This window comes from Prionailurus bengalensis, chromosome E1 (genome assembly GCF_016509475.1).
Source record: "Prionailurus bengalensis isolate Pbe53 chromosome E1, Fcat_Pben_1.1_paternal_pri, whole genome shotgun sequence".
NCBI classification, from domain to species: domain Eukaryota; kingdom Metazoa; phylum Chordata; class Mammalia; order Carnivora; family Felidae; genus Prionailurus; species Prionailurus bengalensis.
The window spans coordinates 37,751,799-37,777,209 of NC_057347.1; the positions used below are offsets into that span (position 1 = coordinate 37,751,799).

At 55.6% G+C, this 25,411-nt stretch overlaps 2 protein-coding genes and 1 non-coding gene across 10 annotated transcripts; 1 reads left to right on the top strand and 2 right to left on the bottom strand.

Annotated features, from left to right (window-relative positions):
* Nucleotides 1–147: 147 nt before the first annotated feature.
* PCGF2 (polycomb group ring finger 2) lies at nucleotides 148–11,915 on the bottom strand. Of its 8 annotated transcripts, XM_043584258.1 has the most exons (12): nucleotides 11,005–11,373; nucleotides 6,013–6,068; nucleotides 5,695–5,846; nucleotides 4,980–5,076; nucleotides 4,625–4,680; nucleotides 4,492–4,542; nucleotides 4,167–4,275; nucleotides 3,936–3,990; nucleotides 3,748–3,846; nucleotides 2,385–2,465; nucleotides 1,737–1,845; nucleotides 148–1,516 (listed from the first exon to the last, which is right to left on the bottom strand). In XM_043584258.1, the coding sequence occupies exons 1-12, from the start codon at nucleotides 11,161–11,163 to the stop codon at nucleotides 1,503–1,505; spliced, it is 1,038 nt and encodes a 345-aa protein (XP_043440193.1). In that variant the 5' UTR covers nucleotides 11,164–11,373; the 3' UTR covers nucleotides 148–1,502. The 8 variants fall into 8 exon arrangements, with proteins under 8 accessions (XP_043440193.1, XP_043440190.1, XP_043440191.1 ...); XM_043584255.1 differs by lacking the exon at nucleotides 11,005–11,373 and adding an exon at nucleotides 11,730–11,915 and having other exon boundaries at nucleotides 148–1,845; nucleotides 3,748–3,843; XM_043584256.1 differs by lacking the exons at nucleotides 6,013–6,068; nucleotides 11,005–11,373 and adding an exon at nucleotides 11,730–11,915 and having other exon boundaries at nucleotides 148–1,845.
* Nucleotides 11,916–15,448: 3,533 nt separating this feature from the next.
* Nucleotides 15,449–15,522, bottom strand: TRNAN-GUU. Its single transcript has one exon. It is a non-coding gene; the product is annotated as a tRNA-Asn (tRNA).
* An 844-nt stretch (nucleotides 15,523–16,366) lies between these two features.
* Nucleotides 16,367–25,409, top strand: PSMB3 (proteasome 20S subunit beta 3). Its single transcript, XM_043584261.1, has 6 exons — nucleotides 16,367–16,504; nucleotides 16,813–16,997; nucleotides 18,731–18,838; nucleotides 22,646–22,823; nucleotides 24,286–24,380; nucleotides 25,296–25,409. The coding sequence occupies exons 1-6, from the start codon at nucleotides 16,502–16,504 to the stop codon at nucleotides 25,342–25,344; spliced, it is 618 nt and encodes a 205-aa protein (XP_043440196.1). The 5' UTR covers nucleotides 16,367–16,501; the 3' UTR covers nucleotides 25,345–25,409.
* The last annotated feature ends 2 nt before the right edge of the window (nucleotides 25,410–25,411 follow it).

Below are 25,411 nucleotides of genomic sequence, written 5' to 3' on the forward strand. Positions count from 1 at the left end.
AGTGGCCATAGGGAGGGAGCAGCTCACTTTCATTCCATACGGGGTCTCCCAAGGCAGGCTGAGCCCAGAGACGAGAGACACGAGGAGGAGGGCAAAGGACCCCCCCCCCCCGCCACTTTCCCTGTCCCCCAAAGAACTACAGGTCCAGAGAGTATGCAGCATTTATTACAAAGCCAGGAGATACAAATGTCCCAGGGCAGGAGGGTACAGTCACAGCACCTCAGACACAGGACAAGGTGCAAACACAGACAAACCTGATGGGGGGGGGGGGGCTCCCAACCCCAAACACCTAGGTTGCAAGGGAGTCTAGCCTCCTCACCTCCTCCCCGATCTGAGCTATGTACACTGGAGGGAAAACAGGTGGGCAGGAATCTGGTGGGGTCTGCCCTTCAGGGGGCAGTCCACTGACCTCGCGGGACGGAGCAGAGGTCAGAGCCTACAGGCTTCTGTCTTCTTGTGCTTTTAGATGCCTCTGTCGCTCTTTCTTGACTCTGCCTCAGCTGGGGGTGGGGAGGGGACTGGAGGGCTGCTGGCCTTTGGCACAATCTGGGGTCTGTGCTTGTCTGAGGTTAGCCCCACTCCGCCTCTCCACGGCACTCCAGGCCCCCAGATGGGACTTTCCTCCCAGCCTTGCTAGTCAGAGTTTCGGGGTGGGGTGGGGGGCAGGGGCAGAACGGGGTGAAGCAGTTCACATTGCTAAAGCCACAGTGGAATTTCAAGGGCTGAGGCCTCCCGTGGCCCGAATCTTCTCTTCCACGAGATAACGATGCAAAGGCCACACACACAGGAAAAAAAAGAAAATGGCAGAACTATCTATTCTTTGCACAAAGTTTCCACTGCAAGAGGAGGAGGTAAGGGAGATGCCATCTTCACCACCCACTCACTCCTCAGAACCAGGGGATAGACTGCATTTGTAAAAGGCACTGTCTTAGCAAGTCTCTGGACATTCAACAATGGGGGGGGAGGGTGCTGGTGGGGCCGGACAGCAGCCAAAATGGGGAAAGAGAGAGGGTAGACCCCGTTCACAGCCGGCTGGAGTTGTGCCTAAAGCTTTGGGGGCTGGTGGGGCTCCCCCAACATCCCATCTGCCTTGGGAAACAGGAGGATGGAGTAGAGCTTTACTGAGCCTCAAGTGGCCCTTCGGGTCCACCGCCAGACACCCCCCAAAATAAGAGCAGGGCAAATTACACAAGACCCCCTAAAAATGAACACTCCACCCCCCACACATACACACACACATAAAGTTTGTTTCCTGTGGCATTTAAATTAATCTGGTTGGTCCATAGAAAATAAGTATGTATATTTGGTTTTTCCTATGTACATATATATATAGATTTATTTATAAAACCCGCCCCCCACCCCTAAGGCGGGAGGAGCTGGGGCAAGTAGAAGAGGTGGAAAAGGGGCCCAGAAAAAGTGGAGGGGTGGAGAGGCATGGCTGGAAAAGGAGGGAGAGGGTCCCTTTCCTCAAGTTAAGGGGGGCACAGGAGCTCCGTTGACAGTCATCTTGCGCCCCCTGCTGGTGGAAGATGGTGTCTGCAGGCAGTTCGAGGTACCCCCGTTGGCAGCTGTGGTGGCCCCACTGGCTGTCGCAGGGGGAGTAGGGGAGGTAGGGTGGGTAGCCGGGGGCCCATGGGAGCTGGGAGAGCCATGGCAGGGGGTGGCTGGGCTGGGAAGGGAGGAGGAGGTGGCTGGCAGGGTGGCAGGGCTGGGAGCCTTGTCGCTGACTGACTCACACTCAGATGCCCCGCTGGTGTTGGTGCCCTCCGAGGGGGTGGGTGCTGTGGGCAAGGTGAGCCGCTTGCAGGCCGGCTGGACCCGATACTTGAGGGGGAGAGGGCCATTCTGCAGGGAGAGGGGGCAGAGAGGCAGTGAAGGGGAGGGTGTCGGGAGAAAGAGGCCACCAAGGAAGCTACCCAACCCTCACCCCACAGTGCCCAGATAGAGGAACGGGGTCCGGGCCTTGGAGAGGAGCAGATAGGCAAACAAGACTGACCAAGCAAGGCCAGAGATACAGGGGCACACAAAGACCCAGAGAGGCAGACAGAACGTGCAAGGCCAGAGACCGGAGAGGAGGCTGGAAGGCAGGAAGCAGCATCCGCTCCTCCACGGCCACCCGACCCTGCTTTCTGCCCCAAATCAGGGCATGTCATCTGCCAAAGGGTCCTTTTTCCCTTTAGAGTGTGGGAGGCCATCATCGGAAGACGGCTGGAAGCGGCCGGCCTGCTGTGGCAGACCACCCTGGACGTGCCCAGCTCATGGGACAAGGCATGAACCGTGATTACTGGTCACTATGTGGTCACTGTGGCCACAGACCAATGCCAGACCCTGCAGGGCTCCCCTCCCGGCCCTGTCCCCGCCCTGCACCGTCCCGCCCAGCTCACCCGCCGCCAGGGATAGATGTAGGCTATATCCATGAGAGTGTAGTACTCCTTCAGTGGCTCGTCCTCGTATAGAACCTCCACCTGGAGGAGGAGATGGAGAACACCATTACCCGGTTCAGGTTCAAGGCTCCAGCCATTTGGCAGAGAGGCTCCTAGCTAGGGGTAGGAAGTGGGGTGATGGGGAGGAGAGACTTGCAGGTATTCCCTTACTACTTTGGGGTTTCGTGGGGGGGTTTGACTTCCCGGTCAGGCTTGTCCCAACCGAACTCCAGACCACCAGACGGAGAAGGAAGGATCCAGAAAAGATACCCACATCATTAACAACCCCTGCCTCCCGCCACCCACACAGCTGTCTGAATCCCTCAATCTCTGGCAGGTCCTCTAGAAATAAAGGGGGGGCGGAGGGGGGGGCAAAGAAAAAGCCCAGGTGAGAAAGATCTCGCAGAGCACTGGCTCTTGCCCAGGCTGCAGTGGAATGACCCTGGACGCATTAAAAAAACACATGCTTGGGGCAGCTGGGTGGCTCAGTCGGTTGAGCGTCCGACTTCAACTCAGGTCATGATCTGGCCGCTCATGAGTTCAAGCCCCCTATCAGGCTCTGTGAGGACAGCTCAGAGCCTGGAGCCTGCTTCAGATTCTGCACCCCCTCTCTCTCTGTCCCTCCCCCCACGCACGCTCTGTGTCTCTCCCTCTCAAAAATAAACATTAACAAAAAATTAAAAAAAAACAACAACACATGCTTGGATCTCACCAGAGATTCTGATTTAATTGGTATGACATGAGTCAAGTTTTAAAGCCTCCCACACGATTCTGATCTGCAGCAAAGTTTGGGATCCGCTGTCCTACAGCCTTGATACCCAAAGTGTGGTACACAGACCAGTAGTATTGGCAACACCTGGGAACCTGCTAGAAATGCAGAACCTATCTATGCTTTAACAAGATCTTTAGAGAACCAGTGACATATTCGAATTTGAGAAGTACTGTCCAAGACCTCCAGTGGAATTTCAGACTGGCCTTCCTTCAGCCAGGTGGCCCCAGACAACCCCCTATATTTCTGCACACATACCTCTGCCACAGTTCTGAACATGCAACCATGCACATGTGCACACATATGCACACACACACACACACACACACACGTACACTCCGTCTTGGTTCCCGTGCATCTCTGCACACTGGCTTCAACAGACAAAGACTACTCCACCCTAATCTTGGTTTCAATTACCCTTCTGCTCAGCTCAATTACACAACCACGCAGGTCCTCGTGTCACCCAGCCTGCTCAAAACAGTGGCTGGGATGCACAGATTGCCAGATGCAGCCACACAACAGGCACTCGGTTTCTGAGAGGGCCCAGGGACTCACCTTGTATTTGCTGGGCACATCCATCTTGTTGCGAAGAAACTTGGCGAGATGCATGACGGTCATGGCTGCTGGGCATTGCAGGAACCGCACCCCTGTCTGCTGAGGGAGAAGCACCCAAGGGCTGGGGTCCGCCCCAGGCACTCTCTCCCAGTCCGCATCCCACCCCTAGGCAGGTCCCCAGCACTCACCTTCTCCTTGTCCCCATCCCCATTCTCCAGAGGACCTTTCTTTTCCTCCCGGTCCCTGGGGGAGGAGAAACAATGAAGCTAGGGAACCCCTGAAGCAGGCAGGATCCCCCAACACACACATCCAGAAGACCTTCCTGGAGACACCTTCTCCTGCTAGGGGAAGGGGGCCAGGGTGGGAGAGAGGGGCGACCCAACCTAGGACCCCCAAAACCAGGCGTGGCTCAGACTTGCCTGACACCTTCATAGAACTCGATGGAGAGGCTGACAATCTCGTTGTCGCTCAGAGCTCCCTTCTCCTGCTCCAGGACCTCGCCGCGGTCCTCATTGGAGCCGTTGGGGACTGCAGAAGGAGAGAGAGCTGAGGGGCTGGCCTCGGACGGGGACAGGAGCCCCACCAAGGACCCTGGATCTCACAGCTCGCGGGGGGGGGGGGGGTGGGGGTGGTGGTGAGCGCAACCATCCTCTGGGCCGGGGCGGTGACGCGGCGGCACGTGCAGGGCAGGCAGCCCAGGGCGGCACCACCTGCTCAGGGGAACAGGCAAGCGAACACGCTCACCTTCAGTCAGGGGGTACGCTGCATAGAAATCCCGCCGTCGTTTCATCTCATCTGGAAGAGGAAAGCAGGGTGAGGATGGAGCACTAGGCAGGGAAGCGTGGGGCCGTGGGCAGGATGAAACGGGGGTAGATACCTTTAAAAAGCCCAGGGACCAGTTTATAGACGATGTCTTGCAGGGTTTTGTCAGATCTGGAAAAAGCACGGAGTCCCGTCAGCAACCACCTCACCCTGCTCTCCCCAGCCAGGAACCCTTATTCCCACCTCCCCTCCTTAGATCCGGGGCACAGGCACCAGGGTCCCCGGAGGCACGGTCTTTACCCCTCTAGTACTTCTCAGCCTAGACAAGCCAGATAGGACACAGAGGGAGGGGAGGGGCCTTGCTTCTCCCCCACCTGCCACCTTGGCTATAGGATGCAAAGAGGGCTGAGGGACAGAGGGCAGATGACCCAGAGAGTCGGCGTGGGCGGGAGGGACAGTGCCGGGCCCACCTGATGCTCAGCAGCGGCCTGGTTTTGTGGACCTGCACATCACACATGGGGCAGTACTTGTTGGTCTCCAGGTAGCGCACGATGCAGGTTTTGCAGACTTGGGGGTGGGGGGTGGAGAAAGAAAGGAGAGTCAGAGCCCCCTTCGTAATCCAGGACCAGCCCCCGACGGCCTCTGCTCAGATTCAGGTATCCCTTCCTCTCCACCTTTCCCCGCAGCTCAGCCCATTCAAAGGCTCAACGTGGTCCTGGTCTCACCCCTCCTCCGTCCTTGGGGGAGGAGGGGCCGTGGGAGTGCGTGCGTGCGGGTGTCAGGCCAGTGTCATGTACCAAGCAGAAGGGGAGCCCCAAGTCCGATGGAGTACAAAACAACAGCCCGCCTGCTGGACACCTCCCAGGGTCCTGGACCTCTGCCACCAAGCCCAGTGTGCACGTGGGGGGGCACGTGCATCTTCAGGGGCTGCAGCTCCAGCCAGAGGATGGAGGAGGGAACCGAGGGGTCAGGTAGGTGAAAGCTCCTGAAATAAACCTCCGGGCTAACCCCTCCCGTCTCCCCCCTGCCCCTCAGGAGTCTCTCTGCGGCCAGGGGCCGCCACGGGGTGCACGGACGCGCGTGCTCTCCAGGGCAGGGCCTTGTGCTCTGCCCTCCCCAGGCAGTGCCCCTCCGACCTGGCCAAAGACTGCCCATCCTGAGCAGCGGCCCCTCTGCCCAACTCACAGGAATGCAAGCACTCCACGATGGTAGTGGCGTCGATGAAGTACCCCCCGCAGAGGGCACACATGAGGTGAGGGTTCAGCTCTGTGATTTTGATCCGTGTGGTCCGATGCATGATGCCGGGGTGGGGGGCAGGGGGCCTGGGGAGCGTCACGCTGAGAAATGAAAGTGGAATCAGAAACCCAGAGGCCCAAGAGCCCCTCCCACAGTCCACACCACCCAACGTCTGTCCCGAAGCGCAAGGCTTTTGCTCTCTGCCTCCGAGGCCAGACTGGCCACGTGCATGGGGTGGGCTCCTCCTGGCCCCTCTTGAGTATTCACCGGGTACGGGGGCTCTGGAGACGCGTGCCTCCTTGAGCGACACCATCGGGCTCCATCTCAAGAGCAGGAGGAAAGATGAAGTTAGACCAACTCTCCCGAGGAGGCAGGAAAATTGAAGAGAACAGAGTTTTTCAAAATGTCTCTGATCCCAATCCACATTCACTGAAGTGGGTGCTAGGAGCTGAGGACACTTAGACCCCCCCCTACCCAGGTGCAAGGCCCCTGCCTCGGTCTTTCTACTCCATCCTCCCCTCCTTCCACCCCATCACCCTTCCCCCAGGAAGGCAGTCCCGGAAACACTGTGGCCACGGGATACCCTAGGTTTAGAGGGAGCACCCCACCACCTCGTCCTCCTAGCTCTACATCCAGACTGGGCCCGGAGTGGCTCCCTGGAGGTCCACCATACCCTGGCCATGCAGGGTCCAGGCCTGGCGCTCAGGCAGGAAACACGGAGGATGGTCCTTACACGCCCGAAGTTGGGAGCACGCAGCTCCAGCCTGACCCCAGCCCCGACCCTGCAGGCAGTGGCAAAGAGCCTGGGCAAAAAAGACTGCTCTTGCCCCTTCTGCACAGTCCCCGCTGGACGGCCCACTGTGCAAGTCCCCCGGTCCCACACGCAGTCCGGGACCTCCCTCCCAGGCACACACAGCAATTTCTCCACGTGGACACTGCTGCCACTCCGGCTGCCTGTCCCCAGGCTGTCCAGTGACACATCACAGGCTCTCAGAGATATGCCCGCCAAAGCTGGGCAGAAAGTTCTCTCTGCAGCAGCCCCGAGCACCCAGCCAGGCCTTGGCAGGGACCTGGGAGGTCAGTCAGAGCCCAACTCTGAATTGGCTGATATGCCTAACTTCTCGGTATAAAAACCAAACCTGCCCCTAGAAGGGAAGGCCCTTCCCTCCCTCCCTCCCTCCCTCCTCTTTCCCAGAGTAAAAGCCCAAGGCGTGGGGCTTGGGAGAGTGGCCAAGCCCCAATGACTCCTTCACAACATACACCCTTCTCTCCTTTCCAGAGAGATTTCTAAAGCCACCATATTGGGTTTTCTAGGACCAGAAATTCACAGCCAGGATCAACAGTTTCTATAGAGACCCCAGGATGAGTTTGGCCAGGACCCAAACAGCCAACAGAGGCTGGCCAGAGACCCAAAGAGATGGAGAGACAGACACAAAGGCCACACGCGGGAGAGACACCAAGTCTGCAGGGCAGACAGAGGAGACCAAGCAAGCCGAGAGAGCCAGCGGAGACACAGCGGCCTAAGGAAGGAAAGGGGCTCCTGTCCCAAGGAGGGCGGCCTAGGCCGGCCTCCCTGCAAAGGTTCCCCCCTTGACAATTACGCAGAAGGCTTGCTGGCTACTCCACTGTTTGGTCGTTTCCATAGTAACCCTGTCCCTGGCAAGATGCCCAAATATTATTACAACCATCCAGAGGAGAGAACAAACTCCAAGTGGCTGTCTCGCTGAGTGTGTGTAATATCCATTGGATGTGTACGTGATGTCTGGGCTTCCAAAACTACTTTGTACGACTGCTTGACCTGTGCGTGCGTGCGTGCGTGTGTGTGTGTATCCAAATGAACCTCTGTGTGCATGCACAGACAGAAACAACACATTCTGGTCGATGCTGGTTGCTATCAGCGCATCTCACACCCGGCTCTGTCTCTCCCTCTCACGTACGCACGCGTACGTACACACAAAACACACAGGCGCTTCCCACTGCCTCGGTCACCTCATTCACACACTGGCTGGATTTTCACAACACACACTGGCTCTTAAGAACTTGCATGCAGTTCCTGCCGGGTAGACTGTGGCCTCAACACGCAGGAGTTCCTAGGCAAGGGGCCGTGACCTTTACCCTCTCACTTCCGTGAGCATTTGTGAGAATTCGGGCCAAGATCATCTCTCAGGCTCCTTTCTAGATGCGCGGGAGAAGGAAGGAGCTGTGGAGCTGACTGTATAGAAATATTCCTCCTCGTCTGGTGTAAGAGCAGGCCCCCCTCGCCTGCACTCCCAGCTCCCCCCACCCTATCCCCAGGGGCCTCAGACTGCTACCTCTGGGGCTGGGGGTGGGGAGAAGCACTGATTGGCTCCTCACCTGATTGCCATGGTTACCTGCAGGGCCCTGCCAGCAGGTGCCAAGAACAACTGTAAACAGGAGCTTGGTTCCCCCACTGTTCGCCCCCCACACCTGACACCCAATTCCTTCCCAGCTGCAACTGGCTGGTGTATCGCGGGAAGGAGACGGAAGAGGGGTGACGGTGGCTGGACTTCTGGCTGTCATCACGTTAGGGAAGAGGTTGGGAGATGGGAAACAGCATGAGGGAGAAAGACAGAGAAGTTCCGTGAGGCAGAAAAGGGAGCCAAGGGCCATTTGGAAGTGGCCTCTGTGGAGCTCTGGGGGCCGTAACAGGTCAGTCCCACTGACACCACCACAGCGGACCTGTGCCCTGTCCCCCATGCCCAACTGCAGCCAAGTCATTCAACACCTTTTGTCCTGAAACCACTGTTCTTTGCAAGGGCATGATGGCTGGGGAGCCCATCCTGGCCCCTGGGGATCCGGGTCTTGGCCACAGTGGCAAGAAAGGAGTTCGGGTCAGCACCCAGCGCCAGCTCCTCCTTGCGAGTCAAGCCTGACCTTTGTCTTTCCTCTTCTTCAAAGCCCCTACTAATTAGAGACCACCCCCATCTCTCCATTCTAGCCAGTCTTTTTCTGGAAGCTCTCTGCACTTTAGGGCTCTCTTGTTTTTGTTTTGTGTTGTTTTGATTTTCTTCTGCAAAACCGGCTGTCTTTGATAACCCAGAGGTCTCTGCTCCTTCAGATGCCCCACGACAGCATTCTCTGCTCTGCCTTTCCTGCACATGAAATTAGCCCCACTCCCCACTAGAAAATCACCAGGTCTTAGGAAAAGTCACTCAAGGTCACATGCAGACACCTAGAACTGCGGAAGTAGAAGGGATCTTAGAAGGCGTCTTGTCCAATCCTTTCATTTTCCAGATGAAGAAATTCGGAAAGAAGTGACTTAGCTAAGGTCATGCAGTAACGCAGTGGCAGTCCTAGGAGTAGAAACTGCCTGGCTCCTGTTCCAGTGCTCTCTACACACTGGCACCCAGGCCAGGCTCCCCTCTCATCTAAGAAACCAATAAGCCTGGCCTGACTCCATCCAGGCAGGTGGAAGGCAGAAGGACTCCAGGTTCCTTAGAAGACTGCTCAGTGAGCCTTCTGGGGGAGGTCAGAGTCTGGCCCAAACATGACCATCAGCACACATTCTCACCTTGAAGTAGGAAGAGGGACAGAGACTAATTGCCTCACCCCACTTCCATGGAACAGTTAGAGAAACTGAGGCTCCATGGAAGCACAGTGAGCCAGAATGTACTAGGTGCATTCCTCTGGTAGCTGTGTGGGTCCAACTGCACAAGCTCTGTGTATTTGTGTACGGAGGGGGAGCACAGGGGTCCGCCTGGGGACAATGTCAACCTCTCAATGTTCCCTGATCCTTGACCCCGGGACCTGCCCTTCCTTTGACAGCGGCGTCAAAAACATCCTCTAGTCTCCTGAAGCCGGGCTCATTGTCCCCTCTCTGCTCTCCCCCCTCAGCTTCCTAAGATCAAACAAAGACAAAACCCAAAATATACACCCAGAGCTACACATTGCCGAATATACACAGAGGCACACAAAGCCAGACACACCCCCTCCATCTCTCTCACACAACACACAAGGCCAGACAGACACTACACGCGCACACAGACACACACACACACACACACACCAGGCCAGACACACCCCATCACACATACAGCCAGACCAGAGCCAGGCCCACACTTCCCAGATGTATAAGCCACCCCCACCCACCCCAGCAGCACACCGTCTGACATCCCTGCCTGAAACCAGAGCTGGAAATACACACTAACCTTTTGTGCATCCCCGGTCCACCCAGGATAAATTATAACAGAAGTCTTCCAGCAACAAAGGCAGTGCAGCTCCCAACCTCCACTCGGGGGGCCAGAGGCTGGAGGAGTAGGGTGGGCATCTGACCTGCACAAAGATGTAGCCTCTTCCTGTTCAGGCTGTCTCCATTTCCATGGCAACAGCTCCATCAACCTAGACCTCTCAGGCAAGGCCAGGGGCAGCAGAGAGCCCCCCCCCCCCGGCCCTCCTGCCCCCCCCCCCCAAGACTCCAACTTGAACTCCACTCAAGCCACACAGGGTGGATACTGAGTCCCAGGTCTCACCTGGGGTCTGTTTCCGGCCTCATTCCAAAGACAGCTCTAAGGCCACAACCTCCAACTCCAAACCAGGGAGCCCCTGGGAAAACCTCCCTACCCAAAAGCTGCAACAGAGCCGGCTTTATGCTCCTTCTCCAAGTACTAACACCTTGGAACAGAGTGGAGACGGGGAGAAGAGAAATGAGTTTCAGGAACAGATACAAACTGCGAGAGGCCCAGAGAAGGAGGCATCAGAAGACAGCGGGAGACAACCAGGAGACAAACCCCCTACTTCCCCCCCTCTCGCCCCCCAAGCAACAGGGAGCTCAGGAGAGACTGAGGCATATATACGTATGGTGGGGGTTCCTCTAAGAGACAAAGACCAGGAAGAAGCGCGGGGTAACACGTCCACGATATTTACAGGCAAATCCACCACCCCCAGGCCTCTTCCTTCCCCACCTCAAGCCATCCGAAGCAATTCTGGGCAGATGGGGGCAGTGGGGGAGGGGGAGAGGCATGCCTAGGCCCACTGTGGAGACAGGAGGGCCAGGGGTGTCTGCTGGCCAAGAGGTCCCACCCCCTCAGAGCTAGAGGAAGGAGGGCCAGGGGAGGGAGGGGGCAGCCCGGCTCCTCGGTGGAAGAGGGGCCAGTCGGTCAGACCCCTCCTGCCTCCGCTGGCGATGGGAAATATCGCGATAACTCTCCCCCCTTCTCCCTTCTACTCCCTCCTCCCGGGCTTCCCCCGGAGCCTGGGTCAGAGGATCAGGGACCTCAGTTACCGGGTGGCCGTTCCTACCTTCCCTAGAGTCAAACTTTCGGCGGAGCCCAAGGAGGGGTGTTCCGGAGAAAGAGGCTCTGCCCGGGTGGCTCGGGGAGGGGGCGGGGCGCCCAGTCCGGGGCTGGGGGGAAAGGGACCCGCTGGGGGAGGTGCCCGAGAGGCCGGGGACCCGGGCATGGAGGAGCGCCCTCCCCCGGCCCCGCAGCGATCAAAAAGGCATGTCGCTTTCCTCCCGGTCTCAAGTCCCTGCGCGTCCACGACGCCCCAGTGCCCACGGAAGAAGCAGAGAGCGACCCCTCCCCAGACCGAAAGGGGTAGTGGGGCAGGGCCAGAGGCCGCTCTGGCTCGTGGGGCGGGCGAGGGGGGCAGAGATCCGGCCCCGCGCGCAGCCCACAGCCCTGGTGGCTGCCTCGGACCCTCCCCCTCGCTACCTCAGGAGCAGGTCTGCGAGGGGGCTGCGGCACAAAGAGGTGGTGGTCGAGGGAGACGCCAAATCGCTAAAAGGGGGAATCCATTTCGGCCATCTTGGAAGGGAGGAAAGGGAAAAGGGGAGAGAAAAGGGAGAAAGAAAGGCGGACGGGGCGAGCTAGGATAGGGGCTGGCGGGGTGGGGCGGGGACGCGAGAAGCAGGCCCGGTTCGGAGTCTCCCCCTCCCGCAGGGGTGTGTAAGGAGGGATGGACCGGCCCCCCAGCCCCGTTCCAGTTGCGGAGAAGGAAAGGACAGGGAGTCTGCCTCCACTTACCTGGGTTCGGGGTCCGGTGGGTCTCGGGGAGGGGGGGATGGGAGGGAGGGAGGGAAGGGGGGGGAGGGGGGCCGCAGCCGTGTCGCTCGCTCTGGCGGCGGGAGGGGAGAAACCTACGGTAAGAAAGGAGTTTGTGAAAGCGGCTTGGGGTGGGAGGGAGAGAGGGGAGGGGAGGGGACGGAGGGGGGAGGGGAGGGACCGGGGCTGGGGGGGTACAAAATGGCTTTTTTTCCTCCAGACAAGAGTAGGTCCCGCCCACTACTCACCCACGTGACCTCATTCCTTCAGGGTGTTTGCGGAGAGGGGAAGAGGAGGAGGGGGAGAGGCTAACGCGGCTGCCCCCACACCGGGTGCCGGGCCCCCTAAACTCGGACGCGACCTCACTCTTCCCAAACAGACCCTGACCCTGGAGGATGTATCCTCTTCTCTGTTAACCTCTGCAATTAACCCTCCCCCCCCCAAGTTGTGTGTGTGCCCCCCAACCCCCTGACCCTGCGATCCCCGCCCCTAAGCTGGGGCGCCTGGAAAATGGTGAAATGAGGGGGACCGGGCTGAGATGTGGTTCGTTCTGCAGTCCTACACGGCCTGGACCAAAGGGCGCTGGGTTCCGGCGGGGGACCCGACACCTCCGGCCACGCGTCCAGGGTATTTTCATTCACTCTAAGTGACACTCCCTTAAAATTAACAACTGCAACGGTGGGAAGAGAGCGTGTCCTCCCCACCCCCCTGGCCCCTCTCGGCGGCGGGATCACTGGCTCTAAAACGCCACCGCCCGGGACCCAGCCAGGGCGCCCCGGGGAAGCGAACTGCCGGGGGACGGAGGGAGAGGCCGAGGGGGTAGTCTGAGTGGGGGGGGGGGGGTCGGTTTGCTGGGGTGGAGGCTGGCGCCTCCCGCGTGCTCGCGCGGAGAAGAATGGAACGTAACCTGGGCTGGGAGACCATCTGAAGACCGGGACTCACTCCCGGTCCGGGACACAATAACCCGCTCGAGTGCAAGAGGCCCGACTGGACTAGAAAACCAGGCGCCGGGGCCCGAAAGCGGGCCCGCGCTTTTTCTCCTCCCCTGCGCTGCTTCCCGCATTTTTTGCCGGGGCGCTCCGAGCTCTGCGCGGTTGGTGCGCCTCCCTCGCCCCGGCGGCGGGAGGAGCCGGGCGAGCGCAAAGGCGGCTGGTGCCAGTCCGCCTCCGACCGTCGCTCCCGGCTCCTCCCAGCGCTCGGGCTCCCGTCCCCAGTGGCTCCCGCTGGGAGGGGAAAACGAAGAGGGAGGCTTGGAAAGGCAGGGAGGAGCGGCTGAGGCTGGCGCCGGGAAAGCCAATCGATGCTCCGTTACGGCGACGACCCGGGCCCTGCCTCATTAGGACGGTCGATTCGCTTATTCGTTATTCAAGATTTATTAGAGATGGTCACCGGGTCTGTCCCTCCAGAGAGCTTGATTATCCGGCCAGAAGGGCCATTAAGCGCACTGGCGGTGGGTGGCTCGAGTGAGGAAATTAGGAGACAAATATTCCGCAAGCTTCGTAGCGCCTGCCTCCTGCTTCCTTAAGCGCTCGCATCTCAGGCCGCCCCGAAGCCGGGCCCCCCTGGACTGAATGCCTTCACCCTTTGGCCGGCGACAAGGAGACCTGCGGACATTGGCCGCCAAGTGACCTCAGAAGCTTCAGCCTTCAGCCCACAGCAGCCAAATGGGGCGGAGAGGAAGAGGATGGGCGGGAGAGATTTCCTCTTAGAGGGGGTGCTCGGAGAACCCGCGGGAGAAGATGCGGGGAGGGGTTAGAGAGCCCGGTCACCTACTCCCCTGCCCTTACGCGGGAATACCAGGAGTTTGCCGCCCCTCTTGGAAAGGGGGCTTTTGGCATGGACACACCCACTGTCCCCAGGGCAAGTGGGTCGACAGCAACCCGAATTCTGCCAGGGAAGACTCGCGCATCCTCTACTGTCCCCCAGTTGCCTTGTGGGGAGGGGAGCGCAGCAGGGAGTGTCACTCCTTTCCTGCTAAAAGATTCCTGGGGCAAGAGAAACCTGTAGGGGCTTCCCGAAGACCTCCATCCTACACACGATCCACAGGGGCACCTAGGGCTGCCTTCCAAGTGTGTGTACCGGGGGGGGGGGGGGGGGGGGGGGGGGGGGGGGGGGGATGGTGGGGGACACGTATCAGCCAGGAGGAGGAGGGCTGGTAAATCCACACTTTGGTCCTTTCATCCTGGAGTGTTGCAGCTAGGGGGCCCATCACACTCACGCGGGTCCATCCACTCTTTCCTCAGAGAGTTATTGTGTCAGTTACTAGCAAACCACAAGACAGAGGGATGAACACCCCACTACTCACTAAAACTTCGTTTTAATCGTTTCCATCCTGGGCAACCAGTCCCCACCTCCCTGGCCTTTCTGACTTATCAGGAGAACTTTCTGAGAGCCAATCTTTCTCACATGTGAAGCTCTCTGGTCTCTTGACAAAGAAGCACCTGTCATGTACCAATGTGAAATACTGTACTAGGTACTGGAGACCTAAAGCTGATGAGCCAGGCTTTAGCCTGCAAGGAGCTCACGGCCCAGTGGGTTTACATAGCCTGTCCCGTTAGCTTCCATGGCACTGGGTATCCCTCCAGGTTGCCCGCACCAGCCCTGTGAGCACCTGGTAAGGGTGGGTAAGCACTGGGGAAGGTTTTCACAAGAGGTGTCCTTTGGGCCCAATCTTGAGGAGAAGCCAGATATCCAAGAGAACTGCCTGAGTCCTTTGCTTAGCTCTTCCTCCTGGAATGTGCCTCCGGCTGCCATTAGGTGCCAATGCTTCCCCTGCCTTCTGTGCTAGTTGTACGACCTCACAGGGGTCTCTAGCTGACGACTTCTCATCAGAAGAATGAATCACTGTGTCTGGCGCAGACTAGAAGCCTCCAGAGGGCAGGAACCCTGGGAAATCTAATTAATTATTTCTGGCACATGCCAAGAGCTACTGTGAAATTGAGATCCCCTAGAAGATGATGACAAGGGCAGGAGAGGGTGGCTCCTCTAATGATTTTATGACTGTCTTTGCCTCTGTGTCCTTCGCTCCTTCTCTCTCCCCAAGACAATGTCGTTTGTCAGTTTCTGCTTCTATTTCTCCTCTGCCCCACTGCTCTGTATTTCTAGAAAAAATAGTTTTGTTGTTGTTGTTTTCCTTTTTTGGAGGCTTCACGTATGAACTGCTTCTCTTTTCCCTCCATTTTCTTGGTGTCTTCCTTCCACTCACCGCACCTATTTCCCTGTCATCTCCCTTTTCTGTCTCTCTGTATCACCGCTCTGTTGTCTCTCACCTTTTGCTTCATCCCACAATTTCTCCCTGCCTTTGTCTCTGGCGCCACTTTCTTCCCTTCCAAACATAATATTTCGAGAGGGTAACATCGATTGAGGCAGACAAGGGAAAACTGTCCCACCTCCACTGTAAATTCATTCTTAATCCTACGAAAAATGCAACCTGAAACGTATTGCACAGCGAGACAAAAACCTCTGTCTTTGCCTTTCCTGCAATCCAGCCTGGGGGCGGGGTGGGAGGTAGGCGGTGGAGGAAAGTGCTGGAGAAATAATCCCATCATTGACTGAACATCAAGGAATTTTCAATCACAATGACCCTCCGACTTGCTACAGATAAAAACATCTGCCGTTTCAAAACGGAATTTGGCATCTTAGATGTTGGGAGGATACCGCTTAGGTTTTTCTTTTAGTAGAAGGGGGGAAAAAAAAGGCAGCGTCCCTGGGTGGGCTCGAACCACCAACCTTTCGGTTAACAGCCGAACGCGCTAACCGATTGCGCCACAGAGACTGCGACAACTGCCAGCGTGGCGGTGAGCCGAGTCAATGGGAGCGAGCCTATGACGGCGCAGGAATCCAACGGAAACCCTGCAATCGGGTGAAAGCAGTCAGGCCCTGGGGAGAAAGGAAAGGGTCCCAATCAAGGAAAGGGAGGAGGAGGGACCTTTACGTCCCTCCTCTATTGGTTCTGGGAGGGGTAGTCGGGGCTTCCTCTGGATCGCTCTTAGGGGAAGATAAGAAGATGGAAAAGCCCGAAACGTCCTTTTTTTAGGGTGACCTGAGTCTTGGGGATACGTGGGGAGGGGGGTCTCAAAAAGCATAACCACCTTTGGTCTCCAAACCTCCCCTTTGAACCTGAACCCCTGCAGCCGCAGCCCATCCGCGACGCCCTCCCTTTGCCCCTCCCCCCTCGAAACATTCAATATGTACTGAATCGGCGCCTCCTAAATACCAGGCACCGTTCTAGGCCAGCGAATGTGCAGAGCCTAGCATAGTACCTGGCACATAAGAGACGGAAGGATTTCTGGAAAGAATAAGTGAAACAAGCTAGCGTAAAACACCCGAGCCACACGGCGCGATCACAACACCGTGGTCCTTCAGCCACACGGCGCGATCACAACACGGCGCGATCACAACACCGTGGTCCCTATTCTGGGCTTCACCAGCCCACGTGCACACAGGTCCCAGCCCAGGTCCTCCGAGCCGGGAGTCCCGGTCCGCCGCGATCCCAGCTTGCACCGCGGCGCCAGGCTCTTCCGCACTCAACAGTGACTTTTCACTTTCCGCCTTCCCATTCTGGGTTTTGGCTTCTCAACCAAACTCCGGTTCTGATGACTGACAGATAGTCACAGCCAGTAGGAAGTCAAAATGTCCCGGAAGGGTCGGCCTTTGGGCGCACAGGGAAAAGGCAGCAAGAGTGGTTGTGCAGTGGGGGGCCTCAGCCGGTTGAGTGGAATTGTGGCGATTGCAGGTCCCAGTACGCCGCAGTCATGGTGAGAAGGGGAGCGAGGAGAAGGGACGCGGGGTAGGGATTGAAGAACGGGGAGGGGGCACGGGAGCTTTGGGAGGCGGAGAGGGCCTGGTGGTCGTTTGAAGGGAAGCCGCCCGCGGTGAGGACCAGGGGTTCGAAGGCGGCTCCCCGCAGCTGCACAGCGCTAATGTCACAGCTGGGCTTCGGGGTGTCCAGGCGCCTCCAGAGGGGAGGACGGTGCACATAGGAGCCTTCGGATCAGGGGCTGCACCGGGGGCTCTGGCCGCATTTGGCCCGTCACGCTGAGTTCCTCCGCTCTGTCTGCCGCAGTCTATTATGTCCTATAACGGAGGGGCCGTCATGGCCATGAAGGGGAAGAACTGTGTGGCCATCGCTGCCGACAGGCGCTTCGGGATCCAGGCCCAGATGGTGACCACGGACTTCCAGAAGATCTTTCCCATGGGCGATCGGCTGTACATAGGTCTGGCCGGACTGGCCACCGATGTCCAGACTGTGTAAGTGTCGGGGGTCCCCGCCCCCACGCACGCCTCTTCTTGGACTAGCCTTGCCTGGTGTCTTGAGTGGCCCAGGTGTCAGTCATCTACCCCAGTGAATCAGAGACTTTGCCGGACACACCGTAAGCCATAAAGAATTGTACCCTAGCCAGCTTTCACCAGCATTTACTCATTTTCTCTGCACGGAGCACCTTACATGCAGGGACTCATTTAAACCGCTTAAGTACATTACCATGCTGCCGTCCCATTTTGCAGATGAAGAAACTGAAGGTCTTAGAGTTTCTTGCCCAAGGTGCAAGTTGATGAATGTCACTCAGGATCTCAATGCAGGTCTTCCTGGGGCTTGTGCTCAGTCCCTAAATAACTTCAGGTCTAGTTGGGAAAGGGATACAGAAAGATACCTGGTCCAAGATGAGTGCATATTAACTGCTAGGTTCCTCATCTAGTGGATAGAAGCCCTGGGATTTAAGAGGAAGAGGAGTCTGGGAGATGAAAGAGGTAGCTATTGTGTTGGTCCAAAAGAAAAAAAAAAAAAGGTATGAGGGTTATTGTCCTAATGGGATGGTAGTGATGGGAAAGGAAAGAAGGCATTTCTGAGAGTTTAGCAGCCTTAGTGGCTGCTTGGCTATTGTGAGGCCAAAGAGTCATTCACTGAGGGTGGGCTCTGTGTCTTTTTCATCTACTAGTGTCTAGATTACTACTTGGCATATAGGTGATCCAGAAATGTCTGCAAGATGATTTTTGATTTGAGCGTGTTGACCGAAATCCAGAAATTCGGGCGGGCTAGTTTTAGGGGAAGGTGATGACTGATTTTTGACACCAATTTTGAAGGGACGAGGCGACCTAAGGAACATCTTTCGGGCACTTGGGAACTTGAAATCGTATCTCGGGGCTAGAGAGGCATCGGTGATCTTTTAAACCTCTGGGAACAGATTTTGGACAGAATGTGTAGAGAAAAATTAGCTGCCGTTCGAGAGCTGAACTGGACATTTAGTGGTGGGGGAAGATGAGAGGCCAGAGGAAAAGGATCAGGTTAGGGTTTCAAGAGGGAAGATGTCACAAGTGGCAGGTCCTCCAGGAAGCTGGTGGCCCAAAGAACAGCAGTTCCTGGACTTAGTTCTTAGAAGATCAAGAGACTAGTTCACTAATGTGGGTGGAAGTTGGTCAGAACGTGTTCTCTCGTTTCCCTCGAAGCTCCCTAAGTCTCAAGAACACGTGACTTGGAAATGCTTCCTTCTGGCATCAGGGCAACAGCTTCAAGTTGCCGTCACTGTAAAGGCCTCCATCGGCCTTCCTCTCCGCCCCTCACACCGTTTCCTTTTCTTCTGGAGGCTTTCTCACCGCCTTTGTAGGCTTGTGGGAGGTAACTGCTAATTTTGCAAGGCCTCAGTTTCCTCACCTGTAAGAGAAGCTCAGGTTGTGTGTAAGGCTCTTTGTTCTGGCGTCCTTTGACCCACTCAGCAGCTTTGCTTCTGGCATTGGTCTGCTCCTCCTCCCTGCCGGGGCCTGTCCTGGGCTCAGAGCTGTGGCACTGGTGGCCTTTGTTGGGCAAGTCTGAAACGTGGACATGAGGCCGGACTTCTGGTGGGAAAATCACCGGGAGAGGAAGAGGGGAGTCTTGCTTGGCAAGGGCGGCGATTGTGTGTTTCCCTACGTACCTCCTGCCCTCCGCAGAGTGGACACTCGGGCACCTTCAGGAGTGACGTCCTAACTCCTTTCTCCTCCTGTCACAGTGCCCAGCGCCTCAAGTTCCGGCTGAACCTGTATGAGCTGAAGGAAGGTCGGCAGATCAAGCCTTACACCCTCATGAGCATGGTGGCCAACCTCTTATATGAGAAACGGTGAGCGGAAGTGTAGCCCGGGACTTTGTGGCCACGTGGTCATGGCTGGAGGATGATTCCTCCTCCTCCCTCTCCCATTTCTTATTTGCAGGGTGATAACCCTGTTTTATGGGTCTGTTTTCTGTGGGCCTGACGACCAACCAGGAAAGAAAGGGCTACTTCAGAAGAAGGCAGGGAACGCACACAGCAGACAAACTTGCTTCCAGGCAGCAGAATTGACCCCAGCAAAGTGTGCCCTAGAGTCTCAGGACCTAGGAATTGGGTACCTGAATTTCGTCCGTTTTCTTTGAAGACTTTGTGACGAGGAAAGCAGAGGCCTAGCTCTAGAATCCAGTGCAGAAGCTGGGATGGAAGCAAAGGAGAGCCCCACAGGGATTTTCCTTTTCTCTTTCTTTTTGTTAAATTTTTTTACTGTTTATTTATTTTTGAGAGAGAGAGAGAGAGAGAGAGAGAGAGACAGAGTGCGAGCAGGGGAGCGGCAGAGAGAGAGGGAGACACAGAATCCGACGCAGGCTCCAGGCTCTGAGCTGTCAGCACAGAGCCCGACACGGGGCTCGAACCCACAAACCGTGAGATCATGACCTGAGCCGAAGTCGGACGCTTAACCCACTGAGCCACCCAGGCGCCCCCCACAGGGACTTTTCTACTCATCTCTGGGCACAGCTGGGTAGCAAAATGACAAGTGGAGTTCTTTTTTTTTTTCCCCCTTTCTTTCTTTTTAAATCATTTAGTTTGAAATAATTTTGAACTTTATGGAAGGAGTCACAGAAGTACTCTTTAGCTTTCAAAGCGGAGGCGTTGCCATTTTCATACCTGGATCGATACTGTTGCCTTTGTGGCGTTAAAAAGCTAAAAGCTGTAAGAAGGGTTACCTTTTTTTGGGTGTATTTTAATATCCTCAGCTGTGAATTGCCTGCCACACGTAACTGTGTTTATCAAAATCCCGAACTGAAAAAGGTTTAAATGATTTCTGTCTTAAGTTTGTATTTAAGTAATCTCTACACCTGATGTGGGGCTCCAACTCACAACCCCAAGATCAAGAGTAGCACGCCACTCTGATTGAGGCAGCTAGGTGCTCCTTAGATGTCTCTTTAGAGTGTGGTGCCTGGGTGAGCCCAGTTGTGTAAGTGTTCGACTTCGGCTCAGGTCACGATCTCACATTTTGTGGGTTCGAGCCCCGCATCGGGCTCCGTGCTGACGGCTCAGAGCCTGGAGCCTGCTTCGGATTCTGTCTCCCTTTCTCTCTGCCCCTCCCCCACTCATGCTCTGTCTCTCCAAAGTGAATAAATGTTTTAAAAAAATTAAACTTTATTTTACAGAGAGCAGGGAGAAGGGGCAGAGGGGGAGAGGGAGACTCTTGAGCAGGCTCCACACTCAGCGTAGAGCCCAATGAAGGGCTCGATCCCATGACCCCGGGATCATGACCTGAGCCGGATTCGAGAGTTGGATGTTCAACGGATTGCACCACCCAGGTGCCCCTAAACAATTTTTTAAACTGATTGTAGATGGGGGAAATGTCTTTCACACCTGTAAAAATTACCTCACATTTAAGTATATGAATAATGGCTCATGTTGTTTTTTAGAATGTTTATGTATTTGTTTTGAGAGAGAGAGTAGGGGAGGGACAGAGAGAGAGAGAGAGAGAGAGAGAGAGAGAGAGAGAGAGAGAGAAAGAATCCCGAGTAGACTCCGTACCGTCAGCACAGGACAAGCAAACTTTACACCCAGCACGGGGCTTGAACTCACAACCAAGGTAGTGAGGTCAAGCCCCGGGCTGGGTACAGAGATTACTTAAAATCAGTAAGTAAACTTAAAAAAGAAAAGAGTCACATGCTCTACTGACTGAGCCAGTGCCCCATCGTGTTTATTGGGAATAAAAATACGGGGGCACCTGGCTGGCTCAGGCGGTACGGCTCTTGATCTCAGGGTCATGAGTCCGCGTCCCATGCTGCGCGTAGAGGTAACTTAAAACAATCTTTTGGGGCGCCTGGGTGGCGCAGTCGGTTAAGCGTCCGACTTCAGCCAGGTCACAATCTCGCGGTCTGTGAGTTCGAGCCCCGCGTCGGGCTCTGGGCCGATGGCTCAGAGCCTGGAGCCTGTTTCCGATTCTGTGTCTCCCTCTCTCTCTGCCCCTCCCCCGTTCATGCTCTGTCTCTCTCTGTCCCAAAAATAAATAAAAAACGTTGAAAGAAAAAAAATTTAAAAAAAACAATCTTTTAACAAGAAAAAGAAAACTACAGGATTTTTGAGGCTGACCTGGTAAGTCCTAGCTTCTCAGCTAACTGGGAGCTTTCTGTACAAGCCCACCTGAAGTCAGGGATTTTCTAGCAGGATCGACTAATTCTGTGATTTGCAAACTTGAGCAGTGGACAGAACCTTTTTTTTTTTTTTTTAATTATCTTTTACCGAGCTATAATTTAAGGTCATGCTCTCAGGTATTACTGAGAGCCAATATAAGACATGGGTAAATAAAGACAAGATGGGACGACTGGGTGGTTCAGTCAGTTAAGTGTCCGACTCTTGATTTCAGCTCAGTTCATCATCTCAGTTCGTGAGATCTAGCCTGATGTTGGTCTCTGCACTGTCAGCGGGGAGTCTGCTCGGGATTCTCTCTCTTTCCTTCTCTCTCTGCCCCTCCCCTGCTCGTGCTTGCTCTCTCTCTCTCTCTCTCTCTCTCTCTCTCTCAAAACAAATACATAAACATTTTTTAAAAATAAAGATAAGACATCTTTACTTACTATTTTTATTGAGAATAACGGCCATTAGCTTTTGCGGATTTTTTTTTGGTTTAATGTTTATTTTTGAGAGAGAGAGAGACACAGTATGAGTGGGGGAGGGGCAGTGAGAGAGGGAGACACAGAACCTGAAGCAGGCTCTGGGCTCTGGGCTGGAACTCACAAACTGCAAGATCATGACCTGACCCGAAGTCGGATGCTTAACTGAGCCCCCCAGGTGTCCCAGCTTTTGAGTATTTTATGATAGATTTCTGAGATTAGTTCTACTCAGAGCTCAGGGTCTAGGACAAATGTCCGATAATCTATTTCCTGTAGGCAGACAACAAAAATAACCCAGCTTCCTGAGTATCCTTCTTTGCCTTATCTGCCAAGAGACTCAGAACAAAACTTTGTGTTCAGTCTGGGTGTCTTGTTATTGTTTTAATGATTTTTATTTTTTAGTGTGTTTCCTATAAACTGCTTCAAGTCCGTTTTCGAAAGGAGTGGAGGTATAGGTAGATACATGAATAGAGAATTGAATGGTAGTAGGACTTTGGTGAGGATAGGGAAGAGTAGAAGAACTCAGAATTCCCAAAAATAGGAAGTGGAAGAGAGGGTCAGGGGGGCGGAGGCTATGAAGGCAGGTGTCAGGGAAAAGAAGTCTTAAAGCACTGTCAGATGGCAGGAGGTGGGGAAGGGTGAATCAAAGCTGGCCCTATGGGAGGCAGCTGGCTGGCTGAGTCAGCAGAACATGTGACTCTTAGAGTCTTGAGGGGCGCCCGGGTGGCTCAGTCAGTTAAGCGACCGACTTTGGCTCGGGTCGTGATCTCACAGTTTGTGAGTTCGAGCCCCGCGTCGGGCTCTGTGCTGGCAGCTTGGAGCCTGGAGCCTGCTTCGGGTTCTGTGTCTCCCTCCCTCCTTCTCTCTCTCTCTCTCTCTCTCTCTCTCTCTTTCTCTGCCCCTCTCCCACTCATGCTCGCTTGCTCTCTCAAAAATAAATAAACATTAAAAAAAAAAAAGTCTTCTGGGTAGGTCTGAACAAGAAGGCGATTGTTCTTGAGTCCTGGTTTCTCTCTGCTCCTGGCCTGCACAGGTTTGGCCCCTACTACACAGAGCCAGTCATCGCCGGGTTGGACCCGAAGACCTTCAAGCCCTTCATCTGCTCCCTAGACCTCATCGGCTGCCCCATGGTGACTGACGACTTTGTGGTCAGCGGCACCTGCTCCGAACAAATGTATGGGATGTGCGAGTCCCTCTGGGAGCCCAACATGGTGAGTTGGTGGCATGGAGTGGGGCCGGGCTCCGAGGTGTCCACCCCTTGGCCATCGGGGAAAAATGTGTTTATGTGGCACACGATGAAGAGAGTGACGCGGGTAGGAGAGAGCCACAGCTGCTTGGCCTCGGGACGGTGTCCAGAAACGGCCGGGCCTTGGTGCAGGCTGGCTCCAGGGAGAACAGCATCTGTCAGGAGACCCCGGTCAGATATTTGCCGCAACAGCAGATGGTTCCTTACCTTGGAGTAACTCCTTACGGGCTTTGCACACCCGTTCATTGAACAAACATTTAACCAGGTGTAGGGTCACAGCCGAGGCGGGTCAGCGGAATGGGCTCTGGAGCCGGGTTGTCTGGGCTGGAAACCTGGATCCACCCGTCACTTAGTTATGCTCTCAGGTATGTCACTTTGTCTCTTTGTGCCTCCATGACCTCGGCTGTGGAATGGGGATAATGGCGTAGTCTACCTTAGGAGGGGCAGTGTGAGGGAAACACATGAAGACTGGAACGGTCCCTGACAGGAAGGGTTGGCTGTTGTGCCAGCTCTGCCGGGCCCCGCTGGCCTGTCTTCAAGGGCTCACTGCAGTCTGGTGAAGCAAGACAGACCCCCAAACGCGCGTTAAAAAATGCAGTTTGCCAGGATGAGAGGAAACAAAAGGTCTGATTGGCGGAAGAAACAGCCTGTGCCAAGGTACCAGAGGGGCGCGTGTGTTCGGTGATGAGAGAGCTTGCTGTGGCTGCTCTGTGGGGGGAGATGATGGCGGAGAGCAAGAGTGGGCTGCGACTTCAAAAGGCCTGGAATGCCGTTCCAGAGTCTGAACTTTTCCCCGGTACCCGATGTCAAAGGTAGGTAGGAACCGGCACCCGCAGGTAGATGCCATAGGCTCTCGTGCTCGCCTGCAGGAGGCGCTGAGCGAGGCCTGAGCAAAGATCGTCAGGGGAGGGGCAGGGGTGCCTCTGGCGTCTAGAGCATTTGGTCACTTCAACCAGAAGTGAGGGAGGTGGAGACAATGAGGGTGTCGTGAGTTTTCTCACGAAGCCAACCCAGATGGAGGACGTAGGAGAAGGAGAAGGTTGGGGGGCTGGGGAGTGGGTTGACGGTTGGACAGATCGAGTTTTGAGGTACCTGTGTGACACCCAGGAGGAGAGCCCATAGACAACTCCTAAAGCACGTGGAAGTCAAATAGGGATTCTCCCCATTTGACAGAAGGGGGATTGAACTTAGCGAAGGAACATGTGACTTGTCCAGGGTCACACTGCTGGTTAGTAGAGGCAGTTCAGGGCTTCGCTTTCCCTTACGTAACCTGCTTCCTTCTGAGCAGCCGAGGGGGCTTCCCACATCCTGGGAACCGTCCCTCACTTCAGGCGTGAGGGTGGCCAGAGTTGGGGATCTTGAGCCTAGAAAAGAGAGAGTTAAAGGGTTCAACCAAGTTAGGGTCTGAGGCTTCTGCTTGTTGGCAGGATCCAGAACACCTGTTTGAAACCATCTCACAAGCCATGCTGAATGCCGTGGATCGGGATGCAGTGTCAGGCATGGGAGTCATTGTCCACGTCATGTGAGTACGAGCTGGAAAAAGTCTAGAAGCTTTGCGTACACCAGCCTCTCCCCTCCCCCACAAACACCCCATCTTCCCATCCCCCTGATCAGGAGTGAGGGAGGAAAGGTGCTTGTGGCAGGCTTGGGATAGCAGAAATCCATGCTTCTCCAAGGGTGGCGGCAAGGAGCCTCTTGCGGTTCCCCTGGCCTCTGTCAGGTGAGGCTCCGTGACCCTGAGTTTCCTCCCTACTTGCTCACAGTAGGAAGTGTCCCCAAAGTCTCAGGGACCTGTGTGGGGATGAGCCACAGCAGCGCTACTGCAGACTGGTCAAGACTCTAGGTGACTCCCTCCTCTCCCAACTCCCGCCTCTGGGTGACATTCTGAGCCACACGACTGGCTGGTGCTCCGGGCGCAGGGAATGATTTTCCAGCCCCAGCCGGCTCCCTAACTGCCATCCCCTTTCCTCTCATCTGGAGCTGTCACCAGGAACCCGAATGGATGAAGTAGATGTCCTCCCGACAGCTTTCCTTGGGCACATCCCCAAATAAGCATTTGGACCCTTTAGTTATGGGGTAGCTTGCTCAATTATCACGAAAAACAGACTGGGGCTGATAGCAGACAATTCACCCTCGGGTTCTTTTATGTTCCTTGGGATGAAACGTCCTTCCTAAATGACTGGTCCTCCGGGCCTGGGGGAGCTCCTGCCCTTCTTCGGCGGGCTGTGCAGTCAGGCCGTCCTCTTACTCTTGGTGGTTCCCGCCCTGGAGAGCTGTCACTAGTCTCCTGTCTTTCCCCCCTTCCTCATCCCAGGCTGAGCAGACAGGCTAAGGTTAGTGCAACATGAGCAAGACAGTCAAACCTAGAATTGGCTGGACAGCTCCGTTCTGCAGTCTAGAATGGCGTAGATGTTTTGTGACTTTTCTCCCTCTGCAGTGAGAAGGACAGGATTACCACCAGGACACTGAAGGCCCGCATGGACTAACCCTCTATTCTCAGAGCCTACTTTTTTTTTTTTTTTTTTTTTTAAATAAAATAGTTTTTTTCTTTCA